At 39.3% G+C, this 15,686-nt stretch overlaps 2 protein-coding genes across 3 annotated transcripts; one reads left to right on the plus strand and one right to left on the minus strand.

Annotated features, from left to right (window-relative positions):
- Positions 1-4,394: 4,394 nt before the first annotated feature.
- Positions 4,395-8,108, plus strand: LOC121753358. Of its 2 annotated transcripts, none has more exons than XM_042148641.1 (3): positions 4,395-4,800; positions 5,755-5,995; positions 6,435-8,108. In XM_042148641.1, the coding sequence occupies exons 2-3, from the start codon at positions 5,771-5,773 to the stop codon at positions 7,980-7,982; spliced, it is 1,773 nt and encodes a 590-aa protein (XP_042004575.1). In that variant the 5' UTR covers positions 4,395-4,800; positions 5,755-5,770; the 3' UTR covers positions 7,983-8,108. The 2 variants fall into 2 exon arrangements, with proteins under 2 accessions (XP_042004575.1, XP_042004574.1); XM_042148640.1 differs by having other exon boundaries at positions 4,397-4,800; positions 5,750-5,995.
- A 915-nt stretch (positions 8,109-9,023) lies between these two features.
- On the minus strand, positions 9,024-15,269 carry LOC121751091 (leucine-zipper-like transcriptional regulator 1). Its single transcript, XM_042145807.1, has 11 exons — positions 14,659-15,269; positions 13,908-14,057; positions 13,403-13,564; positions 12,280-12,432; positions 12,035-12,187; positions 11,581-11,745; positions 11,294-11,482; positions 10,985-11,171; positions 10,688-10,895; positions 10,006-10,306; positions 9,024-9,419 (listed from the first exon to the last, which is right to left on the minus strand). The coding sequence occupies exons 1-10, from the start codon at positions 14,867-14,869 to the stop codon at positions 10,013-10,015; spliced, it is 1,872 nt and encodes a 623-aa protein (XP_042001741.1). The 5' UTR covers positions 14,870-15,269; the 3' UTR covers positions 9,024-9,419; positions 10,006-10,012.
- Positions 15,270-15,686: the final 417 nt, after the last annotated feature.

Consider the following 15,686-nt stretch of genomic DNA (forward strand, 5'->3'; position numbering starts at 1 on the left):
TGAGTTCCAGCGTTGAAGCCCTGATTCCGGCTTGATCTTCTTCAGTTTTGTTGGGGCCTTGATCATTGATTTGGCCATTGGGGAAGAACAACAAAGCTGCAGACAGAGGAATAAGATGAAGGTATTGAATTGTTGATTGTTTGCATTGTTAATTTTAAAAAATGGCTAATCAAAAACCCTTTTGGTTTGTAATGATGTTAATATATGTGAATAAGGCAGGATTTTCATTTCACATTTGAATATAGGAAAGGAAAAAGAAACTCTATGAAACAAATTATATGCATTGGTGAAACTGTAAAATTCTTACCTTTTGAAGATGAAGGAATTTGAAGAAATGGAGACTGTAAATTATTATCTCAGAGTTTTATGGGAGATTTAGGATTGAGGAGATAATAAAAAATGTGGGATTACAGCTCCATTTTTATTGGCAAAGGAGAAAAACAGTTGTATTTCTACATGCAATGAGAAGATGAGAAATTTAAGGAGGACCAGTAAAACAAGAAAATAAATTTGTGTTCCAAATTTATGTGTCTTGAATATTAATATTTTAAAATGTCTCATAGATAAAAAAATTAATACTTTTTAAATGTCACATTGATAAATATCTTTCTTAATTTATGATTTCCCAAATAAAAAATGATACAGTGAGAAGCTGTTACTCCATTATTTATTAAAACAACTGCTTTAGCTTTTCAGGTTAAAAAAACAGGTCAAATTGATTGTAAAACATACTCCATAAGCTACTCAACCTGATCTATGAAACAATATTATTTCTTAATGGGAAAATAAATATTCTCTTTTACTTTATCTGTGAGGAATAGAAGAAATTTGCCTGAAATGCCATCTACCCGATTTAAGAAGCAGCGAAAGCGAAACCTACAAAAAATCCAAGGTCACGACTCACGACAATCCTTACTCATTTAGGTATGGAAAAATCAGTGGTCATAAATATATTGGTGAGCTATTTTCTATTTAAATATACAATCTTATTTTTAATAAAGTAAAATTTGAAAATATGAATATATATGTACTTCCACTCAGCCTCTCAGAGACCTGCACCGTGGTGAGACTTTTGTTCCTATATGTGGGAACAAATTCGCACATAAAATAAATAAGAGTAAAATGTTACTTAGGGCATTAGCAATGGGGCGCTCTAAGGCGCGTCACGTCAGCAGTTTTATCCTCCTACCTTCCCACCTGCAGTGGAGCGCCCTAAGGCGCGCCACGTCATCATTTTTTTAATATTTACAAAATTCATACGAATTTTAAAAAAAATAATACATTAAATACGAATTTCAAAAACTTCATTTCATTTAATAAAAATTAATACATTACAATGCGAATTAAAAAAAACTTCGTATGCACAACTGAATGAGAAACGAGATTTAAATAGAAAATCAAAACCGCGTGCCATCTTCCGCGTCGATCGTCCGCGACCTCCACAATGGGGCGGACGATGGCGCGGACGATGACCATCGTCCGCGACAGCCGCAATGGGGCGGACGATGGCCATCGTCCGCGCTATCCTCCGCGACCGAAGTATAGGGCGCGACTATCGTCCGCGCCCTATGGCACGCACCCGCAATGGGTGCGGACGATGCGCGCCATCGGGCGTGCCATCGTTCGCCCATTGCGGATGCTCTTATCCTTCACTTTCGCAGATAAATGATATTTGATCTATATTTTATATCATTTTTGATACCTTGTGACAAAAATAACCCTAGGTACCAAATATGTGATTTTTTATTATGAAGGATATTTTTAAAAATTTCAGTTAAATAGTACTCCATCCGTCCCAAAAAAATGTCACACTTGTGGGATGACACGAGATTTTAGGAGATTTTATTTTTGTGCGTTAATGATGCTCTTAGAGCATCCACTACGCTGTCCCCCCCACCGTCCCTTAAACTACTATTTGAGGGTCCCACTGTACTTTATTCCTCCATCCCTTAACTAAGGGACGGAACCTGCAACGCTCCTTCCCTTATTCCGTCCCTTAAATTACTATTCATTCAATTTCATTTTTTATTTTTTTTCCAACCCAATTCAATTAAAACAAACACACTTTATTAAAAAACACACTTTATTAATTAAACACACAACATAAAAAAACACACAACATAATTAAAAAAATTCGATTTTTTTTCCATTTTTTTTTAAAATTCGAATTTTGTAAAAAAATATTTATTGCGTCAGCACGTGACGACGCCCGCGAGTGGGCGTCACGCACGACGCCGGGTCGCGCCACGTCACCTAGGCGCGTGGCGAGACGGCCCGTCGCTTGTCTCGGCGACACGGGACGTGGGACGGGACGGGACGGCGAGCTGCAACGCGTCGTGCGACGGATCCGTCTCTTCGGAACGGGTCGCGGGGCCGGCGCGACGCGTAGTGGATGCTCTTAGCTCCCGGCCCGCGGCGTTAAGGCCATCCACTACGCTGTCTCTATACTATCCCTTAAACCGTCCCTTAAATACTATTTGACCACTATTTGATGGCCTCACTGTCCTTTTTTCCTCCATCCCTTAACTAAGGGACAGAACCTGCAACGCTCCATCCCTTAACCGTCCCTTATTCAGTCCCTTAATTACTATTCATTCAATTTCATTTTTTATTTTTTTTCCAACCCAATTCAATTAAAACAAACACAATTTATTAAAAAACACACAACATAAAAAAACACACAACATAAAAAACACACAACATAATTTAAAATACAAATTTAAAGAAAAATAAAAAAACTACTCCGCCGGCTAATCATCCTCCGGAGGCGGTCGAGGTTGAGGGGGAGCCGGAAGGCCAAGTTGTGCTGCCATATACACAATTCCGTTCCACCAGGCCGTGAATTGGGCGTACGAGAAGCGGGAAGTATCCGCCATTGTGGCAGTCATGTACGCCACCATAAGTGTGTCCGAGCCTCCCCGCGAGCCCGATCCCAAGGCCGGCTGGCTTGATTCGCCTCGGCCCTTCCTTGCTCTAGCCGCTTTCGCCGCCTTCGTCCCTTGCGGCCGACGGCGCCCACTAGCGGATCCTCCAGCATCGCCTACCGTACCCGCAAACTCCTGGGATTCAGCCTCAGGTTGGCTGATGCCCTCAGCGGTGTCACCACCAGACGAGTATTGGCCACTCGCCGTATACTTCGTGCGCTTCGAGGTTGAGCCCGAGCTGGAGCGAAAACCGCCGGCCCACCGTTCCTCGTCCTTGACGGCCTGCCAAACATCAACAAATCTGAATTGATGACGTTCGTCCTGGTAGTAGGCGCGCAAAGCGGACGTCAAAATGTCGGTTGCCGTTGCGCCACTTTGGTAGCGCGCCTCTTCGGCCGAGTAGATGCCGCAGAATTTTTTGACCTGTCGGTCGACTCGATCAAGTGAGAGCGGAGCATTTTAAATTTGCGCTTGCGGGAGCCTTTCGGCTTTATCTGGTGGTAGACCTCGCAGACCTTTTCCCAGAAACACTTCCGAGATTGTTGATTCCCGACGATGGGATCGTACGAGACGGTGATCCAGGCGTTGTACACCACCAGCGTTTCGAGGTTGTTGTACGGATGCCGGCCTAGATCCTCTTCCTCTTCCTCCTCGTCCTCGCCCGCCTGGGGTTGTACACCGCCTCGGCCACCTCCACTGCCTCGGCCTACTCCCGGCGTGGGATCAACGGGAAAATCCTCCCGGATCTGGGATAATCCCTGCAAATACCGCGGGGCGGAGGGACGGACATATGAATCATGGTCAAATTTGGGTGGTTGGACGAACCGGAACCGCCCAATGTGTTGATCATGGTCTCCCAATCGCCGAACGCGTTAAGATCCCACCCGCCGGAACCGCCGTAGTTGCCGTCGCCGTCGCCGGACATCTTGAGTTGTTATATGAAAATTTGAGAGAAAATTTAGATGATAGGAAGAATAGATGTGTAGTTGTGTGTGAAATGAGGATGAGTTTAGGAGTATTTATAGAGTAAAAAAATTAATTAAAAATAAAAAATTTAAAAAAACAACAAAACGGTATTATTACCGTTACAATTTTTTCCTTTTATTTTTTTTGAAAATTCAAATTTTTTTTAAAAAATATTTATTGCGTCAGCACGTGACGACGTCCACTCGCGGGCCGGCGAGTGGGCGTCACGCAGGACGCCGGGTCGCGCCACGTCGCTTAGGCGCGTGGCGAGACAGCCCGTCTCTTGGCTCGACGGGACGAGACGCGGGACGGCGCGGGACGGGACGGCGAGCTGCAACGCGTCGCACTGGGTCCCGTCTCTCCGGGACGGGACCCGAGACGCCGGCGATACGCGTAGTGGATGGTGTAAGGACGCTCTTTTATAACCAACTAATAAATGTATGCAAACAGATAACCCACCACCAACCCCATCCTACGATGGGCCCCACATATTGACAAATCCCATGTCTCTTCCATTGTAAGTTATAGTACTCTATATTCCTCTCCCTCTATCTTCACCTTCTTTGCCAAGTGCGTGTGGCCCCAGCAGATCCAGAAACTCCAATTTTCTCTCTCTCAACCAGCCCACCTTTTCCGCCTTTCCTTTTCCCTTTGCTTCTTTGCAAATTTAAGCCTCCTTTCATGGCCTCTCTCTCTCTCTCTCTCTCTCTCTCTCTCTCTCTCGCTCTCTAAGTATATGCCAACTCTCTGAGCTCATTCACTTGGCTGAGATTTTTTCCTTTCTCCAAACATCCTTTATCCTCTTCCATTGCTAGTGGATTTGCTGAATTCCGCATGATAAACGAGCAATTTTGGTGCTGGTGAAGTAATGAAGCTGTGATTTGAGTTGGTTTTGTTTTTCTCTTTTCAGGTAAAGTTTCAATCTTTATTGTTTTATCTGAGAATATGGATTCTGGGTCTGATCTTTCCTTCATTTTCTCATCTGAGCATTTCTCTTTTCTCAGAATGCGTTACTGTGTGCTTGTCAGTCTGCTAGTGTGTGTTTTTCTTCTTCTTTTGTCTCTCTCATTCTTCTGGTATAAGCTGAGATTTTACTTTTAAATGGTGTGTTGATGGTTTCTGGTGACATGATCTCTCATAATACAACACAATTTTCTCTTGTTTACCATTTTTCAAAATTTTTGGTAAAAATGTAGGATTGTTTTCCCAATCTCAAATTCTTAGTATTTTCTTGTTCATGGTCAACAATATTTATTGGTGTGAATTTTTAAGTCTAAGCCTTATCTTGTTACAGCCTGATCTTTTGTTGGAGGAGGTGAGGGTTTTTCCGCCCTATGACATAAGGGAATCTTATTAATGGTTTTTTTCCTGCTTTCAGCGTTTCTTTATCTTGCTTGGCTGGAAAAATGTCGGCTTGATCTTATCAAACGCAAAAAAGTAGTATTATTGGATACGGTTAATCTTTCACGCGTGTGCAATTTTGGAAAAATACAACATAGATTTTTATACTTCTCAAATTAGGACAGGTTTGGATTATATGATCCCTTTCTCAAAGGTTTTTGATGCTGCTTTGCTTTTTATATTTGATGAAGTGGTTCTTGAATCTTTCTTGTGTTCGCCGACTCTTTGAGCAATTTGGAGTTAAAAGAGAGGATAGTTTGAAGAAAACTATGTGAAATGTTTATTATTTGCGAAGCACCATGGAGAAATTTGTGAGGAGTAGTGTCTATTCCAAGACACAACTCGAAATCTTCTGCGTGATCTTTGTGTTTTGGAATATGATGTGTTGAATGTTCGATTTTGGAGGATTTTGAGCTCCCTTATTATGCACGATACTAACTTGTTTTTCTTTTTTCCAGTTCAGGTGAGTTGGAGCGAGTATGCAGTGCGGTAGTTACACGCCCGTGTATTACCACAATCTGAGGGATCTGAACGGCGGTGCTGGTGGCTATTCTTGGCACCTTTACAATAGTAATGCTAGCTACCGAGAAGAAAGAGGCCACAACAACAGCGTTTTCGTGCCATCGTGTGATCAGTACTTAGGTCATGACAAGGAAATGCTGAAGCAGATCATACAGAATCAAGAAGCTGCGTTTAGGTCTCAGGTTGGTGTCATCAGACCTCTTACTTTGCTTCAACTGTTGAGTGTTGATTGAGACAAAATATTGGTATATCAGGTGTTATTCAGTTTTTTCATCTGGCATGTGGTCGTTTTGAGTTTTAAGTGAGTTTCATATCATATATTGATAGTCGAAAGAAAACTAAAGTGGGCTCTCTCGACTGAAAATTGTATTATAGCTACCTTGTGGAGGGGGCGGTCGTGTAGTATGACTGTGTGAGTGGAAAGCAATGAAGATATCATGTCATCGATTGGGAAGGAGTTGTGTAGAAAGTTGTATTTATCCTTTCTGAAATGCAAAATTGAGTGTGAAATGGTTATGAGCAGAGTTTGTTTATTGAGTTTTGAAGTTGTGCTTCTCTACTTTGTTATATATTGTTAGTTCAGTTGTGCTTAGCTGTTTAATTTAATGTTTCGACTCCCAGGTTCAGGAGCTACACCGGGTGTACAGAAGGCAGAGGGACTTGATGAATGAAATGAGAGCGAGAGAAATCTTTGGACAGCATTTATTATCTCAAACATCAGAGTCAATCCATTCCTCATCTCATGGTGGTGATGAAATTCCTCAGAAGCCTTCTCCTGCAACAGGCTGGCTCTTCGGCAATCTTTCACCTCGTGAGTTGTCTGAACTAGCATCAGGGGATTGTCAAGGGCCTAAAAGTTTAGTTGCAGAGAACTTTCTGAAACATTCAACTCTGCAAAGTGAGTCTGGCATAAGAAGAAACAGTAGTGATGATGCCAAATTTCTGTTTCCCGGCACTAAACAAAGTGGAATTATCGACCTTGAACTTCCAGCTCGTATCTACCATGATGATCAAGTGAAGCAGTTCAAAGCAGGAAACCTTTCTGAAGCATCTGACTTCACATGTCGTACCCCTGATAAAGTTTCCAATTTTCTAGCTGCAACTCATTTAGATATTGGCATGAGTAAAACATGGGATTTATCGAGTTCTAGTTCGGATACCAAGAAAACCTATTGTTTCATTGATCTGAATGAGCCCATACAGTTGGAATCGCTTCCCACAAATTCGTCTGGTCCTCTTGAAGCTTTTACTGCTCTCATGAAGACTGGTGAAAACTCGGATGGCACAAATTCATCAATGGATATTGATTTGAATTCAATGCCTTTTGAAAGCCCTCCATCTATAAATAGAGAGGTTAAAGTAGTTCCCGATAGCAACTCTGCCTCTGAAGATGAACCTATTGTACAGAACAGCATCAGTGACAGTTTCTTGAAAACTGAAAGTTACATTGACTTGAACAGTAGCGTAGTAGACGAGCATCCTCTGCCTCCATCAAGCTCGAAGTCTGCAGAGTTGTTGAAGGGACCGGTGAGCCCCGAGAACAAGGAGCGTTCTCCTCCAAGAGGAGAATCCGAAGATATTCAACTGGAAACACATCTTTTATCTGAACAAGGAGAGGCAGAGCCATTCATTGAATCCGACACCACTGCTGCCAAGACTCTAGTCAAGATTTATTCATCTGGAGTCGGGGTAGAAGCTGAAGTTCTTGATTCACTAGCAAACTTCAGAAATCTGTGTTGGTTTGCTGAAATTGTTTCTTCCAATGGGGATGAAGTAGGAGACGAGGTCATGGAACTTGAGACTGATGCAATGGATCAAGGTGGGGAAAACGCTTTAAGCTTGTCTCGTTTTAGCAAAGAAAAAGGAACGAGTAACATGTCCAGAAGATCCGGAAAGGGCCAGAAGAGGGGAAAGAAGCAATGCAAGGGCTTCAAACCGGAAGCTCTAGAAACAGGTTCGTTGAAGAGGAGACCGGGCAGGAGTGGTGGTGCAAAAGCAAGAAAATATTCTAAGTTATCTCCTTCAGATGTGACGAAGAAGTCAATGAGCTCGATCATGAAGCAGTCCATTGCTAGCGGTGACCAGAGTGTCAAGCAGAGCTGGGGAAGGACAAAGAAACGGCAAGGGGGTCGGAGGCATCGGGCTAGTCAATTATTTCTTGTAAGCTGAGATAGCTTGATTGTAGGATTTCTTGCATTCAATAGCACACTTTGTTGTTGGAATTAGATTCTTGATTGGATGATGTTAATGTACATATACAAATGAATCAGTCTTGATGAGAACTCCTTTCAGCTATATGTTGTTATTATTGTGCAGTTGAGTGAAAATCACTGCATTCTATGATAGGAATTTGCTTGGGTGGAGTCCCATTCTTCAATTTGAGTACCCCACTTTTTGCAGGAAGTATTAGTGTACACAATAGTTAGCCATGTCACAAAAACTTGTCGAGGGTTACAAAAAAAAACTTGTCCAGCCTAATAGTGAATAAGCCACAACCACAAATCTAATTATTTTTTCAATTGTTGGTATATTTTAATTTAATCAGAATTAAAAATATAAAGAGTGAAAATTAGGGTGTAAAATATGTGTGAGGTGAAAATGTGGCCGCGACTCCTTATTGTGGATACTCTTATTCTTCTTATATCAATATAGTACTCCCTCCGTTCCAACTAAGTTGAGTCGTATTCATTTTTGGAATGTATAAACTAAGTGGAGTCATTTCCTTTTATGACAAAAAATAAAACATCCAATCAATCTTACTTTATTCCTTTACCTACTTTACTCTATCTTTATCTCTCCTATTTTATTCATTTTCTCATACTTTTCAGTACAATTTCTTAATCTCCGTACCCAAAAATGTTGTATCAACTTAGTTGGAACAAAGAGAGTAGTATATATGTGTGATAATGATGGTCATAAAATAAGTAGATATTTGGAGGAAATACTATAAGACTTTATAATAATCTCCATTATCATTATCGTTGTTAACTATTATTGTAATCACAACAATAGTTTTCCTATGCTATCTATATATCTTGTCAATCTAGTCTATATAATGTAAGATGTAACACCAGTGACGTGACATGATATCTCATAGGTATTTGTAGTCGCTTGGACATCGACGTTACTAATCAAACTAATGGAATCAATATATAAATCTTGCCTGGAAACCTCCAAAATCTTTTGCAATAAAACCCCAGAAACAACAGCTACAGTATAATGAGAAAACCTTATTCAACCATAAATCCAACATGAGATTGTCTAACCTATTTATCACATGTAAAACAGTAAACAACACAAACACACACACGCAGAGAGAGAGAGAGAGTGATGATATTACTACAAAGATGGAAGAGAGGTCAATTGTGAGTCTGTAGCTTTACTAACTAGCAATATAAAAGGAGTCAACATTTGGGTAGTGGCTAGCTAATTGTGACTTGCATATTGTTAAAAGAGTAATTTTTCAAGACAAGAGAGGCGTAGAATCCGAGCAGAGACTGCAAAAAATGGTCGACGCGTTCTTGCCTATTTCAGTAGTCAGAAGCTATACAGAGTTTGGCCCAGAAGAACTTTCATCTGGAAAAATCAGTCCCGCGACATCTCAGCCTGCATAGAGAGAAACATATCAGAAAAACATTAGACGCATAAATAATCAAATACCGACTGCTTTCTAGGCAGCTAGTAGCTGATAGAAAATGACGCATATGAACAGCCACTGCAGACAAATCTCTACTAAAAATATAAGCATGCCATATTTTTCTAAAATCTTGAATAAGAAACTATATTTCCCAATTCAGTTCTCTCTCAAATTTGAATACGAATTAAGATGATAGGATGATCAATTTGTATTCAGTTAAGGTTGTTTTTCAATGTTTTATGTGCACCCTGAAAACAGAAAAACTTATTTCTTCCCACAAAATTTCAAGAAGCCTCTGTAAATAGGACACGGTTCAGATCCTAGTGATCACTAAAAGATGAGACCAAGAAAAAAGGAGCTGAAGTAACAACAAATTTTTAACAAAGGAATCATACTCCGACACGTGTTTGAGAGAAAGTTTGCAAAACAAAACAAGTTGTTTATGGCATAAGTGACTTAAACCTTCTAAAGTTCAACAAGTTTCCAACTATTAGGCACTACTTGATTCCAATCAAATTGACTTGAAAATAATTAGTAAGTACATTAAATTAGTACCTCAACATTATGCGAGTGTTTGCTCCTTAACAACCACAGAGGCATCCTCTTCATGCATTTCAGCATCTATTAACGATTGATTATTAGGGGTGTCACTTCCTGCAGTACCAGCAGGTGACAGATGTGTTTCCGAGGCTCCCACATTACCAGCAGGTGACAAATGTACTTCTGAGGCTCCCGCATTACCATCAGGTGCCAGATGTGTTTCTGAGGCTCCAACATTACCAGCAGATGCCAGATGTGTTTCTGAGGCTCCCGCATTACCAGCAGGTGCCAGACATGTTTCTGAGGCTCCCGGAACCTAATTAACAGGATAAACAAGTGAAAATATTCAGTATATGAAAATGCATCCACCTGAGGGGAGTAAGATATGCTGTCAAGAACCCGAAAATTTAACTATTTTTGGCCAAAAATTTTCTTTAGGGCAACGGAACTAAATTTTTTCGATCTTAAAAACTCCAATGTGGTTGACATTTTAGGGTCAATTTCTGCCATGTCCTAATCAGAAAAACAGATTTATGACATTAGGATTTTCTGGAAAACTCCACAAATATTACATAAATTTTTGGTGAATTTTGTCCAAGTAGACTGAATTGTTTAGTCCTAGAGAAATAAATAGTAAAAGATGAAAATCTGGTTTAGGGAAGAAGAATCCAGGAGGTGGGGAGGGAAATTGGATAACCTCTTGAGATATCAATGATTCAGCATCAGGATTTTTAGTTTCTGATGTGGAGATTTCCATCTGGGCTTTCAATTCTTCCTCATCATTCCCAGCATCATCTGCTTGCTTGACCACAGTTGCATCATGCTGCAGTGGCTTCTCACTCTCCATCCCAGAATTGTGACCACCATGCAGATTTGGATCATTAATCTTCATAGCTTCCATCTTACTGTAATAAAGTTCAATACAAGCCCATCAAACATTTCCGCATCCTTCAGTCAGTTTACAAAACTGATAATCATCCACACAAAATCTCACCCATTGAAATTATCAACTGCCATGCTAGTGGAGCTAGGTTTATTGGAAAATAGTACTCCACGTAGAGGCTTCCCATCGATAATAGTTTCAATTGTATATCCATCAGGAAAGCTTTTAAAGACCCTAGCTTGGAAGGTCTTTTTTCCAAGAGGAGCTTGATATTCATTCAAATAGAAATTTCGCCTCCCTGCAACAGGAAAGAAATTATTACCAATTTATTTACTAATTAACCACCAGATATCCCAGTTACCCAAGGAATACAGTCAAGCAAAGTAGTTGGAGATAAACATGAGGTGTCTGTGATCTTGCCTGCTGGCATATAACTCGATATTGGCGTAGGTTGGTAAATGGTAGTATCATCTTCATGTTCAGTGCCATAAGAAGCCTTCTCATAGCCAGGGGTAGTTGTATTTTGCTCTTGACATTTCAGCTTCAGCTGTTTCCTCAAAGATAACTTCTCATTACGCTTTTCATCCCTGTCAATCTCTTTAGAAAATCCTGGTAATAAACAGTTCGGACACAGTATTGCAATTAGTTTAAGCTCTAACTCAGTAAATAAATACCATCTGTGACATTTCAAGAAGGGGAAATAATACCTGTGTGCAAGAAATACATGTCATCTAGTGCTTCCAGATTTTTATTACAACCGCCTATAAAAACAAGAACGCCACCCATATGCGGATCCAAACTTTCACCTGCCATGGAAAATCTGCCGGAAGGGCCTTCCCCGACTGCTGAAACTTTGATCCAGGCACCAGTTTCTGCATAAGATGGTTGGTTAAGACCGGGACATAATCATACATGTTGCCCGCCAGTTTCCCACTTTTTAATAGGGGCACAATCTAGTAAACCATATTGTCACTGCTCTTTATTTTGATTCCTTATCACCTCGAAGAAGTTTGGTGTTCTATATAAAAGGAAGATGTGTGATGTTTGATCCCCACTCTTTCCCCTCCCCAACTCAAAAACACAACCATGAGTAGTTGTTCAATGGTCCAAGAAGCTTGTATTATTACATTAACAAAATAACAATTACCACAAACTACTTACCAATGTCGAGCATATAGACATCATTATACAAGTTCTGCTCATCTGAGAAACCTCCAAAGACAAACATTTTTTTTCCCAAACAAATTGTTGTATGTCCAGCTCGAGGTGGCAATAGCTGGCCAGTGGTGTTCAACTTGGACCAAACAAGAGTATCTATATATTCAAGGAACGAAGAATAATCCGTCAATGCAAATTTGTGTACTAAACATAATTTTATAGGATCAATAAAGACAATTCAAGTATACCAGCATCAAGTATGTGCACATCCGATAGGTAATAATTAGAGGAGTCTTCACCACCAACGACTATGATTTTGTTGTTCCAAGATGCGCAGGTATGGCTGTCTCTTTTACTTGGAGGAGTACCCGTAGGGAACACACGTTTCCACACAAAAGTCTCTGCACATAAAGCACAAGAAAGCCTGAAAATATGCTTTTTTCTCTAAATCACCCAGGATAAAATATCAATCATTACGAGGCAAATTATAGGAGTTCTTTCATTTGGCATACACCAAAACATGGTGCAGCCATTTACCAAAGTTCAAAATATAAGAGACAGTAAAGTATATTAACGTAAGTGCGGAAATTTCCATGATATAAATCCAATTGTATTTCAATTACATGTTATTACAACATCAATTTGCATACTTGTGTATCCTTACTATCCTGATAATGGAATTACGAATTTGCAATAAGAGTTTGGAACCCCTTTTCAAGTCAATTGTGATCAAGAATGAGAGATGATGTCACTAAAGAAACTTATCAGCCACACTAAGGATAAGTAAATGGTTTTACGGATGATGTGCAATTATCTAACTATAGGAGCCAATATCAGTATTAAGCAAAGTACAACGTAAACATCAACATACACTCTAATCTGAAATCCAATTATATGTCTGATATCCATGACTTGTGCAGCCATGACATAGTAATAAGTACTCCCTCCGTCCCCAAAGAATATGCACTTTGGGTTCGGCACGAGTTTTAATGTAAAATTGGTAAAGTAAGAGAGGTAGAGAGAAAAAGTAAATAAAGTATTATTAGTGGAAAATGGGTCCCACCTCATTAGAGAGAAAAGACTTTCTAAAATTAGAAAGTGCATATTCTTGTGGGACGGACTAAAAAGGAAAGAGTGCATATTCTTGTGGGACGGAGGGAGTATCACTCAACATCTTTGCAGTATCAGAACAGTAGCTCTAGCTTTTACAGTGTAGAATTTCATTGACAGGCAAATTTATTGGAACTAAGAGACAAAATACAATGTTGACAACAAGTTTCAACAATGAAAGAAACAAAATAAGAAAGAGCCAAAAATAAACTAGGCCTAAAGACAAGATCAACTTTGCGAGACAAAGTAAAATGTTCGTACCCGTATTTAATATGTAAAGATCATCATAGTAGACTTCACTGTTCTCATATTTGCCACATCCACCAAAAATGAAGAGTCTTTTACCGATAAGTGCTGCACTATGGCCCTCTCTTGGTTCTGGAGCATCACCTCTAACCGATGGTACAACCCATGTATTGGAGGCTATCATGGGAAAAAAATATGCAAACATGGAGTCAGTTACATAATAACTGAACAAGTTTCAAAATTCCTTGCATATGAGAAGACCAATTTCAAGATATAAAAGAAAAGGTAAACAAAAAGGTATTTCTTAACAAAAGCAAGAACTAGATGAGTTCAAGACAAAATAAAAGTTACTTGAACTTTTCCATCTAATTGTTCATCTTCATATTAAAGAATAAAGTGGAAACACATGAAAATGAATCGAACATGGCCAAGCCAGTATGTCTAAAGCTCCAGTTTAGGAAATTTTAAATAGAAATAGGGAGGAAGGATCTATAAGTATTGAAACGAATGAAGAACTTACAAGTTTGCAGAAGCAGCAAATCATTAAGTGGCCTTCTTCCATCAGTACCACCAAATACAAACAGATTATCTCCAACTGTGGTACAACTATGACTGTCTCTTGCGGTAGGTGGTGTACCATTCACAATGGGCTCGCGCCAAACCAGCTCCACTGGACCACACAATACACTTAATTAGAGTCTAGATAGCTAGTCTCCACAACACCTTATGCATAGCATGTTGATAGTAATTAAATCCCAATAAGAACAATGGTAAAAATAAACACACAATTCACAAATAAATCATGTTCTATTGAAATCATAAGAAGTTTGGAACACTATTTCAACAGTTACCCATATGGAAGTACCAGACTCCAAATTAAGCCGCCTAAGAACGAATCTATTGGTCAAATTACAAATGTAAATGAAAAGGCCAACAATACCAGGCATATATACATATAGATTCACAATCTACAAAGGGAGACCAAGATGAATCTAAGGAATAATCAAAACACACACATCCTGACCACAGATTCTGCAAGAATAAATAGACCACAAGCCTTTCCATCACAGTATGAAGAAGTAAGCAAGCTTTTACACCCGCCTAAAACATACTACATGCATTTTCAGCTCCTAAAAACCCACAAATAACATATAAAGATAAACCAAACACATCATACAAATATTCAATTTCATCACACTCCAAAATAACACAAATATTGTGAATCATGAGAGACGACCCCAAAAAAAAGGAAATGAAGCGGGACAAATTACCAGTATCCAAAACATGAATTTGATTCGTCTGGCACTGATCTTTCCCATATCCGCCGAAAATATAGAGAAGCTTCCCTCCTCTAATGGCGTTGCATGTGTGTCCCCACCTCACCCCAGGCCCACCACCCACTCCACTCACCTTTACCTTCTCCCATCTTATCGCCATGCTCTCAGCATACAAAAACCCACTTCGAGAATTACAACAATTCATATTAGAAATGGGTCACTCACTCCTTAACCCCTTAAAATGCCTTCCAAAGGAAGGGTTATCTATATGAATTTTAATAATCGGACGGAAAATTGCGAAAAGAAAATTGAAATATGAGAGGGAAAGCACCGGGTAAATAAGAGAAAGGGTAGTGAATAAGAAGTGAGTTGAAATTAGAGATGGGGTAATTTGGTTTCTAGGGATGTGGGTTTATGGGCTTTTTCATTTATGAATCATTTACAGCTCCAGCCAGAGATTTTGTGCGTGAATCAATGTCGAATTCCTTGTTTTGGGTAGGGATGGTTTTTGTTCTTTCTTCCAATTCCAAAGAATTTGAAATCAAGGGCGAATTTTGAATTCCATGAGTTATTCAATTCATGCTTCAATATGTGTATGTATGCAGCTTTAGCTTTAGCACAAGTATCAGATTAGACGAAAAATAGGGAAAGCATTTTTGGAATTGGTCCTTAATTGAATATCAACACGTAGTATAATTTAAACAGTAGTAGTAAAAATTTAAATTACTCATATTGTTGAAATATTAGTAATATTGTAGCATATAAATAGTAAAAATTATATAACTGAAATATTATAAATGAGTCACGACTCACGACTATGACAGATAGTTGTAGTTTTTTAATTGTACTATTATGAAATTAATAAAGTAGAAGAAAAAAGTGAAAAAAATAATTGAAATATCATGAATAGTGAAATCCATATTTAAAGTGGTGTAGTGTAAGTTAGTGTATGGTTAAATATTTTTTTAGAAATAAAAGTGAAATAATTTAGAATTGCAGAACAAAATGATACTATGAGATAA

Source organism: Salvia splendens, chromosome 10, assembly GCF_004379255.2.
Source record: "Salvia splendens isolate huo1 chromosome 10, SspV2, whole genome shotgun sequence".
NCBI classification, from domain to species: domain Eukaryota; kingdom Viridiplantae; phylum Streptophyta; class Magnoliopsida; order Lamiales; family Lamiaceae; genus Salvia; species Salvia splendens.